Here is a 21,303-nt window from a genome sequence, read left to right as displayed (position 1 = left end):
CGTTCTTGATTGTTGGAATTTTTGGATGGGCTTCCATGGTGTTTTGGTGATAGCCAAATGGAGTGGGTGATTTCAATCAGTGTTTTTGGTACAACCCCAAATCTGGTTTGAGCTGGTAGTTTAATGATAATTGGTTAATGGTGATTTGTTAGGAATTGAGTTTAATATTTGTGGTTGATCCTTGGTAGTCCTTAATGGCTATGGGTCATTGTATGTAAAGGAGGGGTTTTGATTGATCTTGATGTAAGGCTATGGATATTGAAGGTTTTGTGGTATGAGATCGATCTTGTTATGTAAATGAGTTGAAATTTGGCATGGGTTTGGATGTTTGGTTGTTATGGGCCGAGTATGTCTGTGTTAACGTGAAATGAGATTTTAGTGATGACATCTTGGTTATGGTTTGTTGAATAAGGCTAAAATATGTTCTATGTTATGTTTATGAGTTGGATATTCTAGGTGTTGATAAAGTTGAATTGATTAAGGTTGATTATGATAAATAATTGAATTCCTTGCTATAGTTTATTTAGGTGTTTTGGTTATGTAATAATAAGATTTTAGATAATGTCCTTTATAGAGTTGGGTTGTTTTGATTAGTCAAATGTTATAGTCCTAATAAGACCCTCGGGTAGAGATAGTAGTTATAAGTGAGATAAATAGATCATAGTCTTAGTTCTTGGTGAAAATGAGGAATGTAAATGAAAGCGTATAGGAGATGGATGGAATACACAAAGATTATAAAATGTTAAATAAGGTTAAGTCCTAAACCTAAACTACTCGGATGTTAGTAAATGATAAAAATTAAGTATTAAAGTCAAATAATATCGGAACCTTATGATAATGTGACTTAATAATAGTAAGTAAATAATGTGACTTAACAAGTATTTTTGTCCAAACACAGAATGAGGCCAAAAACTAACAAGTATGATGTTGAGACATGCTAGGTTTAACAAACATAGTTCTATAAGCAGGCATAGCATGTGAAACAGATGCAACACTATCAATACTCAAGCTAGAATCAAAAGGTTTTTCCAAATGAAGTTTTGAATTCATTAGAGCATCTTCCAAAGACTTAATTTTTTCAATAAGAACATTTTTCTCAATTTCAAATTTTTTAAGTCTTTGTAAATGATCAATGCTAGCGTTTTTTAAATCTTCAAATTGATTAAACAATTTGACACACATCCATTGAAGTTCACTTTTTTCCATCAAATTAACATTGATAGACATGATAAAAACAATATTATAAGTCAAACAGAATCACACTCAAGAATTTCATCTTTTCAGAGTGTACCAAACTCTGATACTAAATGAAAAATATAAATGACTTCTAATTTAATAGTGTGCATGTGCAACATGTAACAAAATAATGTAAATGCGGAATTTAAATAACACAATTATTTTGTTAACGAAGTGGAAACTCAATTAAGAGAAAAACCACTATGGGACAGCCAAACCCAGGAAATCCACTATCAGAAGACAAAGCTAGTACATGGACAGTAACACTCAGATACTCGATGCAGTGATCGTATCTAGCACTCTGATACGTAACCTAACATGAATGCCTCCTAACCAAGTCTCCTACTTGAAGGGGTCTTCTATATATTCCTTTACCTTAGGGCTCCTCCATAAGATAGACTTCAATAAACGAGCACAGCAACAGCACAACGGCAACAACTTGAGAGCTAATGGATCAACACAATATATCCCTAAAATATACTATCTAAGCTCTAAAGAATTCAATACCAAATTCTGTAAATTGTACATGCCTAGGAGCCTTTATTTATAGGCTAAGAAGACCTAAATCGAGTTTGTCTCTGATTTCTCTAGGCGGCGTCCGGACGCAAACTGAGGCCGTCCAGAAGGACAACTGTGCAACTAACTTTCCATAACATACTTCATGCAATACCATATGAGGGCCACATCCGAACTGTGTTGCCCTAGCATCCGGACAATTGCATTTCTACTGCACGCAATTTTCATAATAAGGATTGGCGTCTGAACGGTGTTTCCCTGGAGTCCAAACAGTTGCAATCCTTCTCCACTTCCTGCCTTATCAAGTATATTGTCCGGACGGTGTAGACCTAATGTCTAGACGTATGCAGGTGTCTTCCCATATCTGTGTCTGAGAAGGAAACCCGATTTCTTGTCGAACACTGATAAACGTCCGGACGTGTTGCTGAGACATCCGGAAGGATGCAACCTTGAACAATTCAAAGCTTCTAGACACTGATGGGTGTCCAAACTGTATTGCCACGTCATCCAAATGGATGTTGCTGACTGATGAGCGTCCGAACATTATACTGGGCCGTCCGGAAGGATGCTTCGGATCCGACTTCTTTGACTTGGAATTTGCACAGAATCTTCTTTGAACTTCTTGAAGCACATTTCTAAAACGAGGACTCTGAACTAAGCAGCATCCCTGGCTATGTAGCAACATTCCGTAAAAGTGATTTTGTGAAACAGAATGCAGCCAATCACAAACTAACAGAGCTTGGGTGGATTATGTCCCCAAGGTACTATGGGCTTATTGAACAACAACACGAGCTCCGACTGGAGCAACTCCATTCTCTCTAACATATGGCACCGAGGCAGTCATCCCTGCAGAAGTAAGATCCCCGAGCTTTCGTGTGTCACATTACAATCCAGGACTCAACGACAAAGGAATCAAATTTCATCTGGACTTGCTAAAAGAAAGAAGAGATGAAGTGCAAGTCACATAGGCAGCATACCAAGATCGAGCGGCCCGCTACTTCAATAAAACTATGAATCCTCAGAAGTTTCAACTCGAGGATTGGGTCCTAATGAAAGTCAACCCAATCACTAGGGATCCGAATGAAGGGAAACTTGGACCCCAATGGGAAGGCCCCTATCGAGTAATCAAATGTCACAATAAAGGAGCATACCATCTAGTCGATATGGAGGGCAAGACCCTACTGAGAGCCTGGAATGCCGAGAATCTGAAGAAGTACTTTATGTGAAACACATGTAACCGGATGCCATCTCAATAAAGTAAATCACTTGGGCAATCATACTGATTTCAAGTCTTCATCGGATCATTGCAAGTCACAATCGAACCAGATCAAATCAAAAAATGTTGTCTTCCTCAGTTTGAAGACAACCGATTTGGGAAGAAAAATAAGTCACTCCGATTATCTCCCTTGAAAATGGCTCAAACAAATCGAAAATTTGTCTAAGTCATTGGGGGGTAACTTGGTCTAACTCGAACCAGATCAAATCAAAAAATGTTGTCTTCCCCGGTTCGAGAAGATAACCGCTTCAATCAAATTCAAAAGTAATCTCCCTCGAAAATTTGTCTAAGTTATTAAGGGGTAACTCGATTAACTTTAACCCAGAAAACAACTACTCTCCTCATGTGGAAAATGATTCGGACACACTAAAAAATTATTAGGCTTTCGACTCATTTAAATTTCGGCAAGTTATGATTTACCCAGACAAAAACTCACTAAAAAAATAACTTAGATGAATATTCATTCTCTAACTTATTGGGGGGTAACAACTCAGTGTTCATCATAACTCATCAAAGTAAAACTTCAAAAAATTCAATTAAGACAAAGTCGAATTTCATTCAAATATTTTCATCAAGTACAAAAATATTCTTTACAACTCAAAAGAAGCTACAAATCAAGACAAAGTTACAGGTTAAAAGATAAGTCTTCTGAGGTCGTTTCTTGGTCGTCTTCAGTAGCAGGCTCGGAGATCACTAGGCTTCTCCAAGGGTTGGGAGCATTATCACTCCAGTCGGGAACATCCGGAAAAAAAATTCTTGCCTAATTCCTCAACCTTTTTTATTGCCTCTTCTGGTATCCTGACCAAAAATGGGCAAACAATGGCCTTGTCATAAGTATAAATCTCGGGATTCAACTCTAAGGTTCGATAGTTTTCGAATCCCCAACTGTAGCACCTACCCCAGCAAAAATCCCGAAGCTTCGGAACAAAGGGAAGTTGCCCCAAAAGACACTTTGACTTGTTTTTATAGTGGTTGTACTTCCGTTGAAGCCTTTTGTACCAACTTTTGGTGTGTTCCTCGGACTTCAACTTCTCAGCCACTGTTGCTTCCTTCTCAGACTTGGCCTTCTCCTTTGCAACCTTGGAAGCCGAAAGTTTCATTGACAAAGTAGAGGCATAGGTCCAGTAGGCACCGAGTTCTACCTCTAAGTTGTCTTGGAGATCTTGCTCCTCAGCCAGAGTGGAGACAACTTGGACATAGCGAGCGTCGGCTTCCCGGGCCTCCTCCTTGTATTTTTCCTTCAATCTTTTCTCCTCGACAAGACTTTGATCCCGAGCACTAATCTCTTTGCCTTGAGACTTCAGTAGTTCGTTTAGCCGAGTGACCTCGCCCTCAAGGCTCTCTATCTGAACCCGCATCTCGGGAACGAGACGACAAGGATTGGCCACCGAGAACCTTTGAAAATTGCGCCAAAGCGCCACCATCTTCACCAAAAACTACCGAGTCAAGCAAACAAACAATACAAATTAGCATAAAAAGTTTCTTGCAAAAAAAATATATACATGAACGAAAAGTCGCAAGTAAAAGCTCAACTGATAGTGAGAGTGCATCAAGCCCCCAACAAATCTATCAGGCGAAGTCACTCTTGCTTCACCCATGAAGCCCTCGGGAATCAAAGTAATTACTGCCATCAGAGGATCACCGAATAAGCCCTCGCCCAAGTTCTCAAGTGGAGGTCTTGCTTGAGAATTACTAGGCCTCTCAGCATTCAAAGCAGAATGACTTTGACTCCCCTCGGGACAGATTGGCTCTGGTATTGGATTGGATTAAATTTTAGGTTCTGCATAAGTCATAGTATTTCAACCATAATATTCAGCTTAAGTATCGGATTAAGGTGAAATCAGTGGCATTGGAAAGCTAATTCAAAATGCTACAAACAATTTTGAATAGGATTTTCCTAATTTGAACGTCTGCTATGTTATAAGTGCCCCGCACTATAAGAACACGAATTTCCTTGCTCCTAGTGGCTGCAGACACTCTAAACCCTAGCATTCTTTTCTCTTATTAAGGTTTTGAGGGGTAGAGGTGCCATTTTAAAAATATGGGGTTTAACCTAATGTTTTGCTATAAAAACCTCATGATAGGCATCTCTTTTTCATCGATCATTGTATATACACATTTTCTTTTCAGAACATTGTTTTATCTCTCATCTTGTTCTTTCTTTTGTAAGTTTAAACTTCATTTGTATTTCCTTTAATTTATTTAAAGTTATTTAGTCTCTATTCTTCTTTCTTTCTTCGTCATATTACTTTATTTCTTTATGTTTTCATTTCAAGATTGTTCGGTGTTTTCAGTCATGAGAGGCTAAAATCCTCAACTAAGGTTGAGGATGAAACCTCATTAATGATAACACCTACATTCTTGTCATGATGTTCGTAGATTCTTTTTTTTTTTTTTTTTTTATCATTTTATATTCGAGTTCTATTTCAATTTATGGATTTATTTCCTTAAATTGAGAATTTTATTTTAAGTGGATATTTGTTATGTTTCAACCGATAGATACGTCGATTGATTTCTTGGAGATTGGGATATCCATTGTGATTTGTTTGACAAACGGATACAATGAATGATTTCTACTCTAAGGGATAATCGTTGTGATTTGTTTTTGAGTTGGATTCATCAAATCGTTTCACGCTTTGTTGTTTAAGAACTTGAATATCGAGCTCCTTTGAATCGAATTTATGAATAGAATGCAAGAGTATGGTGTTTGATTTGGTTTGGTGGATTCCGATACTTTAGTGTTTTTCTTCTTTGTGTTTGTTTACTCATTTTTTATTTTTTTGTTCTTAAAAAAATCCAAAATGCGGCTCTAGGTTAAAATAGAATTAATCTAAATAGAAATTGATTTTATTTTGTTTGCACACACTTCCCTGTGGATACGATCTCACACTTGCATGCACTATGCTACATACGACTCATGTGCTTGCGAGTAAAATTTGCACATCAAAATGTACCTTAGGGGAGCTTTGGATAGTGCACATTCTTTCATTACATGAGAAAAGCAACTATCCAGTATTAAGATGTAATAGGAAAACTTAGCAGATATCAAACATAAATTCTCAATCATATATAAGCATATTCAATCAATGTATAATGAACAAAGATATCAGACAAAAAGACATGTAATATGTGAGAAGCTATAAAAAAAATATATATATATATGCATCTTCTCCCCCAATTTTTTTTTAATATATATAAAAAAATAACAACAAAAAGAAAAACATACTCTAAGGAAAAGAACCAGAATCTAATCCTAGCATGTATGGTAAGATCAAATCTATCCTCAGGGAGAGAGGTTCAGAATTTACCAAAGACAAAAAAGCAACCGCTCGACGTGCTTTTTCTGTCATTCCCATCAAATACCTGCAGAAATTTTCCTCAAGACAACAAGAGAAAATATGGGATAAAACAAATATGGTTCCTAGAATGCAAAGCATATATAAATATATGATAAAGAGAAACTAATGCAATGCATGAAAACCTGACACGCAACCAAAATCCTAGGCATGTGTGACCTCACCAACTAGGTGGGTCCACTCCCCCTCAAGGGGTGAGTGCCCTTATCCTTTATGACACAAACCTGCCTTACCTGTGGTGGTTGTTGATAGGCCTTTAACTGGTTTTCCATCCAACTCAGCAAGTTCTGCATCAAACTACTGAAAATAGGCAGCTTCTCATAAGATTGGTCGCTTTTGGGCGACTGTGGCTTCTCCTTATAGTGCCTTGATTTGTTCTTATTTGGTTTACCACTTTGATTGGCAGAAACAAATCCCTGTTGTTGCATCTGATGCTGCGAAGCCTGATATCTTGCTGGAGGTCTAGTGCCTGATGTAATGTGTCTTGACAGCTCCTTTTGAGCCTAATGCTAAGGACACCTAGGTCAAATGTGACCACTTATGCCATAGTAGTGGCATATGGGAGGTCTTCTTTTGGTAGGAGGCTTCTTAATGAGTTCTGCAACAACCAGGTCTTCCCCTTCAATGACAGCCTTTCCTTTATCCACGCAGGCGGGTGGAGGCTCGAGGACTGTGGACTTGATGAACACAGTCTTTGAAGTAGAGGGAATATCAGAGGTAGAGGCTACATACCCGAGTCTTGTCTTGTCAGTTGGGCACTTTTGAATTGATAGCATATGAGTAAGCTTCTCATCGGTAACTCTCTCCAACTGCAGCTGTGTCTCCAACAACTTTTCCTCCAAATCTTGGATCTTTATGAGCATCGTGCTTTTTTTAGTCTTCAGGCTATTTAGTTCCTGCACATGTTGTTGGCACGTCTCCCTCAACTTCAACAACTTCATATAGAGATTTTGTAGGCCTCTTTAAGTTCTTCCTCGTCTTTATCGCTGCTTTTTGAGTAGTAGGAGTGTGACCCCTCAGATTCTACATGAGGTGCTATGAAGGCCAGAAACTTCTGATCAAGATCTAAGGTCTCCTCTTCTTCAGATTCGCTGAGAGTAGCGTTGTAAGCCTTCCCCTTTACATGTATGAGATTTCCACATTTTGCCTTTATGTGCCCGAAGCCTGAGCCCTCAAAACACTGAGGACCTCTCAGGTCCTTCTTTTCTTCTTCTGGCTCAGCTTCCTTGGGGTCACCCTTTAGTCTTTCAGAGAATTCTTCTTCTTGAACCTTGGATTCTTCATTAGTCTTTCGAAGTTCTTTGCAAGCATAGCAACTGCACCCTCTACTTCATTGTCGGAGTCTTCATTAAAGAGGAGTCTGGTTTACTTTTTGGATGCCTTGAGGGCAATTGCCTTTGCCTTTCTGACTGGAGGCAGGGAATACTCATAAGTTTGAAGAGATCCTACCAACTCTTCAATCTTCATTAACTCCAGGTCCTTGCTTTCTTCAATGGTGGTAACTTTGATCTCGAAACGCTCTGGCAAAGACCTTAGAATCTTTCAGATGAGTTTTACATCAGAGACTGTCTTCCTGAGACTCACTATTGAGTTTCTAAAGCCGCTAATCCTGGTGTAAAACTCACCGAATGTCTCATCCTCTAGCATCTTAATTTCTTCAAATCTAGAAATCAACATCTGAAGCTTGGCAGATTTTACAAGTTTGGTGCCCTCATATGTTGTTTCTAAGATTTGCCACACTTCTTGAGCAATTCACAGCTTTAAATTCTTGCGAATTTAGACGGTGAAAGCGCTTGACATAGAGCATGGTGGGCTTTATCGTTAGAAAATCGTGCGCTAGTTTGAGCAACAGCGAGTTCATCAGTTGTTTCCTCTAGTTTAATCCAAGCAGATTCAACAATTTTCCAAACATCAATAGATTTTAAAAAGAAGCGCATACGGGCTTTCCAATAGCCATAATTCATGCCATCATAGTCAGGAACAGAATTGAGAGTTCCAAACATGATAAAAATAATTAAAAGTCAAAACAATCACACTCAATAATTTAATCTAAACAGAGTATACCAAGCTCTGATACCAAATGAAAAATAAGACTTCTAATTCATCGTGTGTGTATGATCTAGTGTAGAACAAAATATTAAATGCGGAATTTAAAAGAGACAAATATTTTGTTGATGAAGTGGAAACTCAATTAAAAGAAAAACCACTCCGGGGCAGCCAAACCCAGGATATCCACTATTTAAAAAACAAAGTATTAACACTCACATGCCCCTGATGCAGCGATCATACCTTGCACTCTAACACGTAACCCAACACGAACGCTTCCCAACCATATCTCCTACTTGAAGGGGTCTTTAATGGAATTCTTTAACTTAGGGATCATCCCTAAGTTAGACTTCACACAATCAAATCACACAACAGACAACTCTTAGAGAGCTAGCAAATCTTCACAGTTTCTACCTAAACATTCTCTCTATGCTCAAAGGAATTCAATACTGAATTCCGTAAATAATACAAGCCTAGAGACCTTTATTTATAGGCTTTTGAAAACCTAATTTATCACTGATTCGGAGTTTTCTGGGCGGCGTCCAAATGTAAATTGAGAGTGTCCGGACGGCAAGCTGCAACCAGCTTCCATAACACGATTCACGCATTGCCTTATTAATGACTGCGTCCGGAGGGTTGCAAGCTGTCTTCATCAAACGTGTCCGCTACGTAGTTCAGAATCTTCTCGAACATTGAGTAGCATTTGGATGATGTTGCCCTATCATTCGGACGGTTCATGCTGTCTATGCTGAGCTATTCAGAATCTTCTCGAACATTGATGGGCATCCGGACGCTTCCACTAGGCCTTCCGGACAGTCAATTGGAGATCCGACTTTTGCTGAGTTGTAAACTGCGCAGAATCTTCCACGAGTTTGAAAATTGCCTTCTTGATGCTTGTTATATTGATACTTGTCATATTAAGGCCTCTCTATAGTTGAGAGAATAAAATTCTAAATATTCTGGAAAACTCTGGATAAATACATCACTGTTTTAGCAACACACTTACATGGTAGTGATTTTGTCAACAGAATATACCCAATAAAACTAACAAAAATACTTAACGGATTCCCTTTTGCTATGCCACATCAAAACCACCCCTATGGGCGGGGGGGTGCCCACGCGCCACCCTTGGCCCCATTTTGGGTGGCTCGCGGGACACCTCAGAGCAGGCGAAGGGTGGCCCGTAAACCACCAGCAGCCCCCCCTCCCCGCCACCCCAGAGATGGGGGAGGGGGGGGGGGGGGGGTGTGGCTCGCAGGTCACCTGAATTCCTCGATGGCAGCCCCCCCTCCCAACACCCCCCCCCCCCCCCCCCCCCCGGCCCTTTTTTTTTTTAGGTTTTATATATAAATATTTTTTTTTATTGAAAGTGACACGTGTTATCATTCTATTGGTGCTGAAGTGACACATTAACGGAATCCATTAAGTGTTTTGATGGAATTTGATTGTATGAACTAAATTATTATTTTGGCCTTCCCCGAAGAATTGATTTTGCATTTTTTTTTTTTTCATTTCTTCAAATATGAAGATTATATTAGAATATCCATGCCAATCAATAATGTATCTTCTTCAACTTTATTTGGTACATAATATGAATCAATAAATTTTAGGGAAAATCTATGATAAATCCATGGGTAAAAGCACGATTTGAAATCACTCATTCATTTTTTAAAAATTAATTTTTGCTGCTTAACTTTTTCACGGATTTGAAATCAGTCATTTCGTTAAATTTCCGTCAATTTTTACAACTGTCATTAGTGCCACATCGACCTTTTTGCCACATCATCTTAAAATATTATTTTTTATTATATTATTTAAAAACTTCAAAATTATTATTATTATTATTATTATTATTATTATTATTATTATTATTATTTTTTATAAATGAAAATTGGGGATTGGGGGGTGCCATTGGCCTTAGGGAGGGGGGTGGCCTGCAAGCCACCCCAGAGGTGGTTGGTGTAGCCGCACAGCCACCCCAATGGCAAGGGATGGCGCGCGGGCACCCCGAAATGGATCTAGGGGCGGCCCAAAAGCAAAAAAAAAAAAAAAAAAGTTTTCAAACAATATTTTAAAATGATGTGGCAAAAAGGCTGACGTGACACTAACGTAAGTTGTGAAAATGGATGGAAAAATCACTAAAAGATTGATTTCAAATCTTTGAAAAACTTAAGCAAGAAAAATAGATTTTTAAAAAGTGAGAGAGTGATTTCAAATCGCACTTTTACTCCGAGATTAATCATAGATTTTCCCTAAATTTTTTGACTATTTTCTGTTAATAAAACCATTAGAACATATAAAAAAAAATATAAATAATCGTAATAAACATCAAATGAAAGAGACCTATCTGACTTAATCTATCTATATGATACAACATACTAGCTACGTTTTTGGATTTAAATTTCCTAAATTTCTCAAGATAGCTTATATTATATAAATTTAAAACCTTAATCATTATTTTTAGCTTTAAGAATTTCATTGTATAATACTAAGGCTCCATTTGTTTTAACGTAAAATATTTTTCGTTGGCAAAAATTTTTAGAAAAATTATTTTTGAGGAAAATGTTTTTCGCCGAAAATTTTTCCGACCTTTGCGGGTATTGAAAATTTTTAGATTTTCATTCAATCATATTAACTTATAAAAATCAATTTTTATTCAAAATATAAAAATATTAATATAAACTAATTATTTTAGAAAAATTAACCTAAAAATTTGAGTTCGGACAGTGTTTTAGTGATTTGAGAATAAAAAGCTCAAACTCGAAAAATAATTTATAATTTTAAAAGAACAAACCATCTTACAAAAATTAAAGAAACTTTTTTAATCAAACCCAAAAAAAAAGTTTTGGGTTGATTATTATTTTTCTGTCGCAAAAAATACTAAAAACTGAAAAATAATAATAATAATAATAATAATAATTTTAGGACGAAAGAAACGAACCATAAATGAAATCATACTTCTCTTCCGAACCATTGATCTTTGGTAAAATTAACAAAAGATAAAACGAAATGTACAGGTAACCCCTATCCAATCCAAGGGATCCAATATTTCCATATTTGAGCCTCGTGGTCACGCTTCAGTCAGACAAGGCCAACTGAAGCCGGGACGGAGACAATTTGTTAACCTCTTTTCATAATGGCTGCGACGGTCACGCCTCATCTCTCTCGCCTTGCCCGCTACTTCCCTTTGTCTTTCCCAATTCTTCATCTTCCGAAGCCTCACGTCCTCACCTTCCGCCGGAGGCCTAGCCAACGCTTCCTCTTCTTCAGCTGCCAATTCTCCCGCGGGTTCTCCGTCTCCGCCGCTGAGGGCTCTCACAGCACAGGTATGGTCATCATGGCTTACGCATGCCTTTTTTTCTTTATGTGACGAATTTTATCAAACATGTTTATGGCAATGTGGATGATTTTGTATTCTTTATTTGGTTTCTGAGAAAAGTAGGAACGGGGAAGAGACGAATGAACAATTTCTGGATTTTGTATTTTTTGGTGGTTTGGTGTCTCATAATCGAAAAACAATTAATCAGCTAAGCCAATGAGGATCGTAGGAGTTAGATTTAATGTATTTTACATTGTATTTACGAGGGAAACAGATCGAATGGTTTGGAGGACTTGGAGATTATATTAAAATGAAGTGAAAAGTGACAAGTTTGTTGTTGTACACAATCTTTTGGTTTCTTCCAAGATTGTGAGTGATTCTCTGTTTTCTGATTTTCTTTTTTCTTTGTTCTCCTGATATGTAAACTAAATTTATTGAAAATGCAAGACCATTATTGGGCACAAAGAAACCAATTACCTCTACTAATATATACTCATGCCAGCCGGAAAGCGATGCAATAACAGGCTAGGAGCACTAGATGAAACGCCAAATAAAGAGAACACAAACTTCAGGATTGTGGGCAACTGAAAGTGCAACAATCAATGATCGATCGATTTAGCTTTCTTCTTACACATGCAACACCTGTTGATTATGAATAATGATAGCTGTACATCACCCCTACAACAAATGTACAACACCCCTTCACATGGGGTTGTGGGGCCCACCCCATGTGAAGGGGTGTTGTACATTTGTTGTACACTTGGTGTACAGGAATCACTTCCCGTTGATTATTATATTGCCTCCTCTTAATTGAGATTATTAGAAGTCAAAATCTTACGAAAAGCAGCTGTCAAGTCAAACGTACTGTTGCTGATTTTCATAGAATAATGATGGAAATTTTAAAGATTCCCCGCATGGTCAGTTATGTTTTTTAGTAAGTAATTGAGATATCATTAAAAGCGTATGGCGCCCCTATTGGTCCGTTATTATTTCTTACAAAGAAATTACTTTTCGAAGTGGGTACCTTGAATATACTTTTAAGTGAACTTTTCTCCTCGATGCCTTTTATTATATTACTTAAAAAGCAACAAGGTTGTGAATGAGCAATGTATGACGTGCTGAGCAGAAAATGCTTTTTCTTTTTTTTGATTAGTAAGCGTAATATCACAAAAAGCGAGAGCAGAAAATGCTAGATTACTAGACTCGCCAAATACTGTGGTTTCCAAATTCTCCAAGCCTTAACTTTGTAATTTTGTCCCCCGCGACTTTTTCATTATGCTTGCATGTCTAATGAGACATATTGTGAACAGAAGTAGTTAGTTGTTTGGGAAAATCTTATTATCATGAATCTGTTTGTTGTCTGTACTTTTAACTTTTTTTTGATACCCTGTAGATACCTTCCTTTAAACTCTTTAAACGTATCCGTTTATGAAACAAATATCCTACATCATCTTTGTTTGCTCATATATATATTGTTTTTGGGAGTACAGTACTATGGAAAAGTTATCCCCTTGTGTGGGGTAAGTAGAAACTATTTTACATTATTGCTGTTAATTTTTTAATAATTACTTCAACTTCTTCAGATTAATATTGACTGCTTTGTTATTTTCTTCACATTGACAAATATGGATATTGTTTCTAGCTATTACTTCTTTCAATGTAATACCCAAATCACTTCAAAGGCCTAAGAGAACCACTTTCAACATTCTGCAGACTGGAATGATAATGTTGGAGCAGTTTATGAAAGATTTGATGTCATTGTAGTTGGAGGAGGACACGCAGGCTGTGAAGCTGCACTTGCATCTGCTCGATTAGGGGCAAAAACTCTTCTTCTCACACTAAATATTGATCGAATTGCTTGGCAGGTTAACATTTGAGCTCTTTTATAGAGGCAATTTAGTCTTTCTATTTGATATAGTATTCTTTCATTTGACTTACAAATTCTTTCGGATTTGAAATTTAAGAAATTATTGGCATGGTTGGGTAACACATTTATTTTATTATTTTTTAATACATGTTTGGGTTGTTTTATTATATTTGAATTCTATTCATGTTTTATTCAACCTTTTTCTATTTTGTCTCAGGTTTTCTAAACCATCAGATCATAATTTTAAAAAGTAAATTTTCTCGGTATTCACAATTTTGAATATAGTAAATAAGAGTAGAATATAATACAAAAAAATCGCACACCCAAATGTCCCTATCTTACTGCTCATATAGTTCCAAAAATTGTTTTTTTCTATGAACATTTTTTGATTAAGTGTCTAGGGATTGGCATTGACAATGTTTAATGTCTTTTTATTTTTAATTTTATGTTATTTGGCACCAAGGTTCAAGAGTTGATCATTAAAATGTTTAAATTTATTTACATGGGATAGAATTTCTAATAAGAATTAGTTATGTGCTTAAACCCTCTGTTTGGAGGGTGGGGTTGTAGTTAAAAAAGCTAGTGTGTGCTTGTGTAGCTACGAATGAAGAAAAATAGGAGTTATGTATATAACCTATCACGCAGCAAGCCAATGCTTCCATTTTAAAGCTCCACCCACTGCCATCACATATCTCTCTCTTTCTCTTTCGATGCAGCCTTGCAATCCAGCAGTAGGTGGACCTGCAAAATCACAACTAGTACATGAAGTGGATGCACTTGGAGGTGAAATCGGGAAGGTTTCTGATAGGTAATGTATGATTTCTTCATTTGCTTGAATGTACTTTGGTGAGTGATTTCTGGGTGAGAGCAATTGTTGCTTGCTATTGAATACAAAATACCATGTTTAGTAAGGAGGATGGTGGAAAAAGCACGATTAATAGGGAAAAGAGGTTGGCTTAAATTATTGTGTCATTGCAAGTTTCAACTAATCTTAGCCATTAAAACATTCAAAGATGCCACGTTTGAGGAGGTGTTTCACGTGGGTGGGCAATGTAAAAAAAGGCAACACCAGTTTACAATAGTGAAACCCTGCATTATAAGATTATCAATCGTAAGGATTCTATCCCAAGTTGCTGTCCATGTAAAGGACGCAATGCATGGCGGGGCCTTAACCTTCCAAACACTTTTCCAAGGAAACAAACATGGCTTTCCAATCTATGAAGTGTTATAATAGCTTTTCACTTCAAAGTCATGGTTGCTGGCTAGGGTCCATAACAATATATCCGCTTCCTTTGAATGGGGGTAGTTAGAGGAGTATAACTAAGTGAGGAAGGAATCGAGAGATTCCAACTTACAATCCTAGAGTTCCCTGATGAAACTCAAATTCCAATGAATAGAGGTTCCGAAGGATCCAAGTAATTCGACACCAAGGTCTCTTTTTCATGAGCTATTGCATACAATTCTGGGAAAGAGGATTTGAGAGCATTTTCACCACACCAAACATCATGCCAAAACTTAATACGATACCCATCTCCAACCTTGAGGGAGACAAAATTGGAGAAGAGTCCCCAACCATTCCTAATATTGGTTATGTTTGGTAAGCAACATAACAATTTTCTTATTTTATTTTCACTTCTTTTAGAAACAATCAACTTTAAAACATTCTAATTTTTTTTTTTTTTTTTTTTTCATTTTTTACATCACATCAGTAATTTTTTTTATTACTATTCAAATAAAAAAATCAACTACAATACAAAACTTTTTCACTTTTCAATACAAATTCTTTTTACTCTATATCACATCAATCATTTCTTACTATTATTCCAAAAAAAATTTAACTCAACAATCTTTACCAAACACCACCATTCTTCCAACATTTGAAGTCTCGTGGGTCATGCCTAGCAATATCCTAGAGAATACTTGGATATGATAAGTCACTACTCTTTTGACCCCTCGGCTGAAAATCAGATTTTCAGTGTGCGATCACTAGATTGGTCTTGTAAGTTTTATCTATGGGTTATTTGGGTTATTTCTATGTTGAATCGAAGTCCTTTTGAGTTAAGATCAGGAATTGGGAATGGGGGCTTTCATCTTGCTGAATGGAGCAGAGGATTATTTCGATTAGTGGTCATGGGTTTCCAGAGCGTGGTATGGATGTTGAACATGATGGAGGAGTTGATGATTGGATTGACGTTGAAGGAGTTTTGTAGGTCTCGTCGAGTGGGAGATTCGGTGATCATCTTGCAGAAGCGTCAGAATCACTATGAGCAATTTTTGGAGATTACCGAATATGGCAAGGGAGGGAGACATAGCTATATAATCATACCAAAAGGACGAGAAAGCTGTGGATGGGGGAGTTGTATTTTGTAGTTGAGGAGGTTGGTGAAACATTTTTCATCGGCAAGAATTGCAGGTCAACAAAGCAGGCATATTCAGGGGCAGGTGCAGTCGGTGGAGGCCCGTCGAACTTTCGTGGATGTTGCAAGGCAGAGTGTAGAAAAGGAAAGCGAGTCACTAAGCAAGAGTAGCGTGGGGGGGATCGACATCCAGCCTGGTAGCGTTTTGAATGGGATTGGAAAAGAGAGATATGCGCCCGAAGATCATGCTGATCGATCATGATCTAAGACATTGAAGTTTGCTAAAGAAGGAGCATTAACTGCGCTAGCGTTACAAAATCTGTTATTAACGCTCAGGAAGGATGTGGACATGCGTATGGAGCATCTTGGACTGGGCCGGTTTGCATGTGAACTGGAATTGGAAGTGGGGACTAAAAATTGTGGGCCTTTTGGGGTAAAAGGTAAAGGCTTGTGTGAGGATGTTTTAGTTTCACAGTCCAAGTTGGGATAGGATAAGGTGGCCCATATTCAAAAGCCAGGATTTTCTATCCTGGTCTATCAACGTCACAACCCCCAATCAAAGGCTTTTTGGAGAGTGAAGCAGGGATGGACAATTTTGAAGCAGGACCGAGTCAGAGCTGGGAGAAGGTTGTGGTTCACTATATAGTTGGGGCTGAGGCCATCGTTCCTATTCCTGAGGGTGTGTTACGTGATGGAGAAGGAGAGTAAAATGTCTCATTGTTAGTTAGAAGACAGCCGGAGGAGTTGGTGGTTAAAACACATGGGTCAGACTCAAGAAGCGCCATGTTATCTTAATAAATAGATGCTGCATTGCAAGAAGACGGAGGAGACCGTGGACCATCTCTTTCTCCATTGCAATGTGGCTTCTGCCTTGTGGTACTCTCTTATCATTCACTTTGAGTTGTCTTGGGCTATGCCACGATGGGTTATCGATCTGCTTGCTTGTCGGTGGTTTTCGGGCAGGAGTGCTACGATGTGGAAAATGGCGCCCATTTGCCTCTTTTGGTGCTTATGGAGGGAAAGAAATAACCGGAACTTTGAGGACGTGGAGAAGACTCCTAAGAAACTTTTATCCTCTTTCTATCACACTGTGTATTTTTGGACCTCGGCTTTTGTGTTCCCCTTATCTTTTACCTTTCTTGATTTTCTTACTCGTTTCTCTAGTTAGGCATTTCCTTTTGTATACTCCCAATATACTAAAGGGTGCCTCACGCTTGTAATGAGATTGGCTTATTACTTATAAAAAAAAAATTGATGCGGGAAAGAGAGTTTGAGGAGGAGGTGTGGGATGTGGTCAGGGTTATGAATGAAGATAAGGCACCAGGTCCAGACAGCTTCACAATGGCTTTCTTTCAGAAGTGTTGAAAAATTTAAAAAAATGATCTTATGGCTGTATTTGTAGAATTCCATAATCGAGGTCAGTTTAAGAAGAGTCTTAATGCTACTTTTGTTTCTTTGATTTCAAAGAAGACTTGTGCTATGGATTTGAAAGATTTTTACCCTATTAGTTTGGTGGGGTTGGGGATGTATAAAATTATTTCCAAGGTTCTCGCGAACAGGTTTAAGTTAGTATTGGGCAAGATTATCTTCAATACACAGAATGCTTTTACTGGCAGTCGACAAATTTTGGATTAAATGCTTATTTCTAATGAATGCTTGGATAGTTAAATTCGATTGGGGGAATCTGGGCTGCTGTGTAAGTTGGATTTAGAAAAGGTATATGATCATGTTAATTGGGACTTCTTGCTCTATTTGCTGCAGCGTTGTGGTTTTGGGAAGAAATGGAGGGCTTGGATACGATTTTGTATTTCTACACTGAAATTTTCTATTCTTGTGAATGGAACCCCATCTGGTTTTTTTAATAGCACTCATGGGTTGTGACATCCACTTTCACCTTTATTGTTTGTGGTAGTTATGGAGGCTTTGAGCCGAATGCTGATTGCGGCAATGGATCAGGGTAACTTGATAGGGTTTTCAATGGGACCCAGGGATTCTGATACTTTGGTTGTGAATTATTTACTGTTTGCCGATGACACGCTGATTTTTTGTGGTGCGCAAGCAGAACAAATTCAACATCTGTGTTGTATCTTCTTATGCTTTGAGGCAGCTTTAGGATTAAGGATTAATTTAGGAAAATTAGAGATTGTTCCTATGGGTGAGGTGAAGGATGTCGAACGGTTGGCTCAACTCCTTGAATGTCAGGTCGCATCTTTGCCTATGACATACTTGGGTTCGCTGTTGGGTGCTTCTTATACGGCCATTTCTATTTGGAATGGTGTCATTGAGAAAATGGACCGACAGTTGGCTGGATGGAAGCAAATGTATTTGTCAAAGGATGGTCGACTGACTCTTCATAAAAATACTATTTCCAACCTTCTTGCGTATTACTTGTAGTTGTTCCTTATTCCAGTGGGTGAGGCTAATCGACTTGACAAACTTCAAAGGGATTTTTAATGGGGTGGCATTGGAGATGAGGAAAAATTTCATTTAGTGAATTGGAACAAGATCTGTACTCCATTACATTCAAGTGGGTTGGGAGTTCATAATTTCACCAGTTTAATCGAGCTCTTATGGGGAAATGGTTGTGGAGGTGTATGGTAGGGAGAGAGAGGCATTATGGCAATTGGTGACTGACATCAAATTTGAGAATCTAAGGGGTGGGTGGTGTTCTAAAGAGGTGTTGGGTACTTTTGGAGTGGACGTGTGGAAACATATTAGGAGGGGGTGGGAAAAGTTTAGTAACTTTGCTCGTTTTGAGGTTGGGGTTGGGTCACATGTAAGTTTCTGGCATGATTGGTGCTGTGGGGATAGGTCTTTGAGGCAATGTTTTCTAGTTTTGTTTAGTACTGTGAGGAATAAATATGCGATAGTGGCAGATAACTTGGTTGTTCAAAATGGAGTTATTCAGTAGAATGTTATTTTTACGCGTCTAGTCCAGGATTGGGAGATGGAGATGGTACTTTATTTCTTCTCTCGACTTTATTCTATTTCAGTTCGACATAGAGAGGATGATAGGTTAGTTTGGAACCTCTCCAAAAGGAGTCTATTTGAAGTGAAGTTCTATTATGAAGTGTTAAATAGGAAAGATGGCCCTTCATTTCCTTAGAAAAGTATCTGGCGTGTTAAGGCTCCGGCAATGGTAGCTTTCTTTGTATGGACAGTAGCTTTAGGTAAAATTTGACGCATGACAATCTGTGACAGAGGAGTGTCGTGATGATTGAGTGGTGCTGTGTGTGTAAAAAGAGTGAGGAGTCCATTGAACATCTGCTTCTTCATTGTGAAGTTGCTTGCGATCTATGGAGTTACATTCTTACTTTATTTGGGGTAGAGTAGGTTATGCCACGAAGGGTGCTGGAATTGTTGACTAGCTGGGGCACATCGTTTGGGTATGACAATCAGCGAAAGAGGAGTGTCGTGGTGATTGAGTGGTGCTAAAAAGAGTGTGAAGTCTATTGAACATTTGCTACTTCATTGTGAAGTTGCTCGCGATCTAAGGAGTTACATTCTTACATTATTTGGGGTAGAGTTGGTTATGCCACGAAGGGTGCTGGAATATTTGACTAGCTGGGGCGCGTCGTTTGGGTATGACAATCAGTGAAAGATGAGTGTCGTGGTGATTGAGTGGTGCTGTATGTGTAAAAAGAGTGTGGAGTCCATTGAACATCTGCTACTTCATTGTGAAGTTGCTCGCGATCTATAGAGTTACATTCTTACTTTATTTGGGGTAGAGTTGGTTATGCCACGAAGGGTGCTGGAATATTTGACTAGCTGGGGCGCGTCGTTTGGGTATGGTTCAGCTAAGGAAGTTTGGTGGTTAGTTCCCTTGTGTTTAATGTGGTGTATTTAGAGGGAGCAAAATGCGCGGCATTTTGAAGATATAGAGATATCGATGTTGTTGCTACGAAGGCATTTGCTTAATACAATATATATTTGGAGAGCGGCTCATCATAGCTTGAATGTTTTTGCTTATGCAGATTTTTTAAATTTATTTTCTATTCGTTCCTATTAGGGGTACTCTTATATACTTCCCGTGTATTAGAGTTGCGCTCATCTGCGCTTTATTAATGAATTGGCATTACTTATATATAAAAAAAATATTCTTCCGAAGGCATACCCCATATGGCCCTCATGATTCCTCTTAGCACCAACCTCATTCTGGATCTTGTACTTCCAAAGGCATACCCCGTTCCCAACTCCCAATCGTAACTCAAAGGACTTCAATTCAAAGTAGAAATAACCCAAATAACCCATAGATAAAACTTACAAGACCAATCTAATGATAGTTTTGTGGAAACTTCTTAGTATTCTCTTCTAAGAACATCACCATTGTGCATGAAGCAGGATAACTGCTTTCTAAAAAAATCCAGTATTATTTTGGAAACCACGTAATTGAGGAAAGGATTATGCTCTTGACAGAAAGGAATGAAGTACAGATCATGGGCGGAACTGACCATATGATTTGTTATATCAACCGTATCATTAGAAAGAGGGGATTCTAGACCAAATTCACTATGTCTTTTGATAACATTAAAAAAGTTGGTTGCATCTTTTTGTTGATTCTCTGTTAGACTGCCCTTCCATACAACAGATAGTCTTATAGTTCACAAGATGAAACTTTTGGGGCACACCGCCTAGAGCATCCCAAAGAAAGTCCCTTTGAAGGTGCTCCAACTTTCTTGCTACACATGTTGGTAAAGGGAAAAGGGACAAGAAGTAGTAGGTAAGCTGGATAATGTGCTCTTGATTAGGGTAAGATGACCACCCCGAGACAAGTAAATCTTCTTCCAGCTAGCCAATCTTCTTTCCATTTTCTCAACTACATTGTCCTATATGGCTTTTGACTTAAAAGAAGCACCCAATTGAAGTCCTAAATAAATCGAGGGCAGAGAGGAGATGTTGCAACTGAGAATATTGGCCAACTCTTCCTGACGCAGTACCTCCCCCCTTTGCAACTAAAACCGATTCCAAAGATTAATCTTCATGCCCGAAATTGTCTCAAAACACGAGAATGTGACCCAAATTATAAATTTGATCGTGATCTGCATCACACATAATGAGCGTATCATCTGCTAAAGGTGTGATATTTCCTAAGGGGCCACGTTTTGAATACCTACTTAGAAGCCTGATAGGTAACCACCAACCATAACTTTAGAGAGCATCCTACTGAGGGTCCCCTTGGTAGAGGCCTTGAGAGCTACCAAAGAAACCGTGAGGACTACCATTGATCGAAATAGAGAATTGGGCTATGGAGATACAAGCAAACATCCATTTCCTCCATTAGAATCGAAACGAAGATGCCCCAAGAGATAGAGGAGGAATTCCCAATTGAC

General features: G+C 38.2%; 1 protein-coding gene across 4 annotated transcripts in view; it reads left to right on the top strand.

Annotated features, from left to right (window-relative positions):
• The first annotated feature begins 11,420 nt into the window (after positions 1-11,420).
• The window catches only part of LOC133856949 (uncharacterized), an 87,355-nt gene continuing 77,472 nt past the window's right edge, over positions 11,421-21,303 (top strand). For 2 of the 4 annotated variants that reach the window (XR_009898262.1, XM_062292014.1), the window contains exons 1-3: positions 11,421-11,756; positions 13,463-13,614; positions 14,333-14,424. Coding sequence is in view for 2 of the 4 variants with exons in the window: in XM_062292014.1 (XP_062147998.1) it covers positions 11,567-11,756; positions 13,463-13,614; positions 14,333-14,424 (434 nt within the window). In the remaining 2 variants the exon portion in view is untranslated. The remainder of the gene's footprint in view (positions 11,757-13,462; positions 13,615-14,332; positions 14,425-21,303) is intronic. The other 2 variants (XR_009898263.1, XM_062292013.1) reach the window with 2 other exon arrangements.

Source organism: Alnus glutinosa, chromosome 14 (genome assembly GCF_958979055.1).
Source record: "Alnus glutinosa chromosome 14, dhAlnGlut1.1, whole genome shotgun sequence".
NCBI lineage: Eukaryota > Viridiplantae > Streptophyta > Magnoliopsida > Fagales > Betulaceae > Alnus > Alnus glutinosa.
Note: the sequence above shows the minus strand (reverse complement) of the source record. Positions and strands in the feature narration are given on the sequence as shown.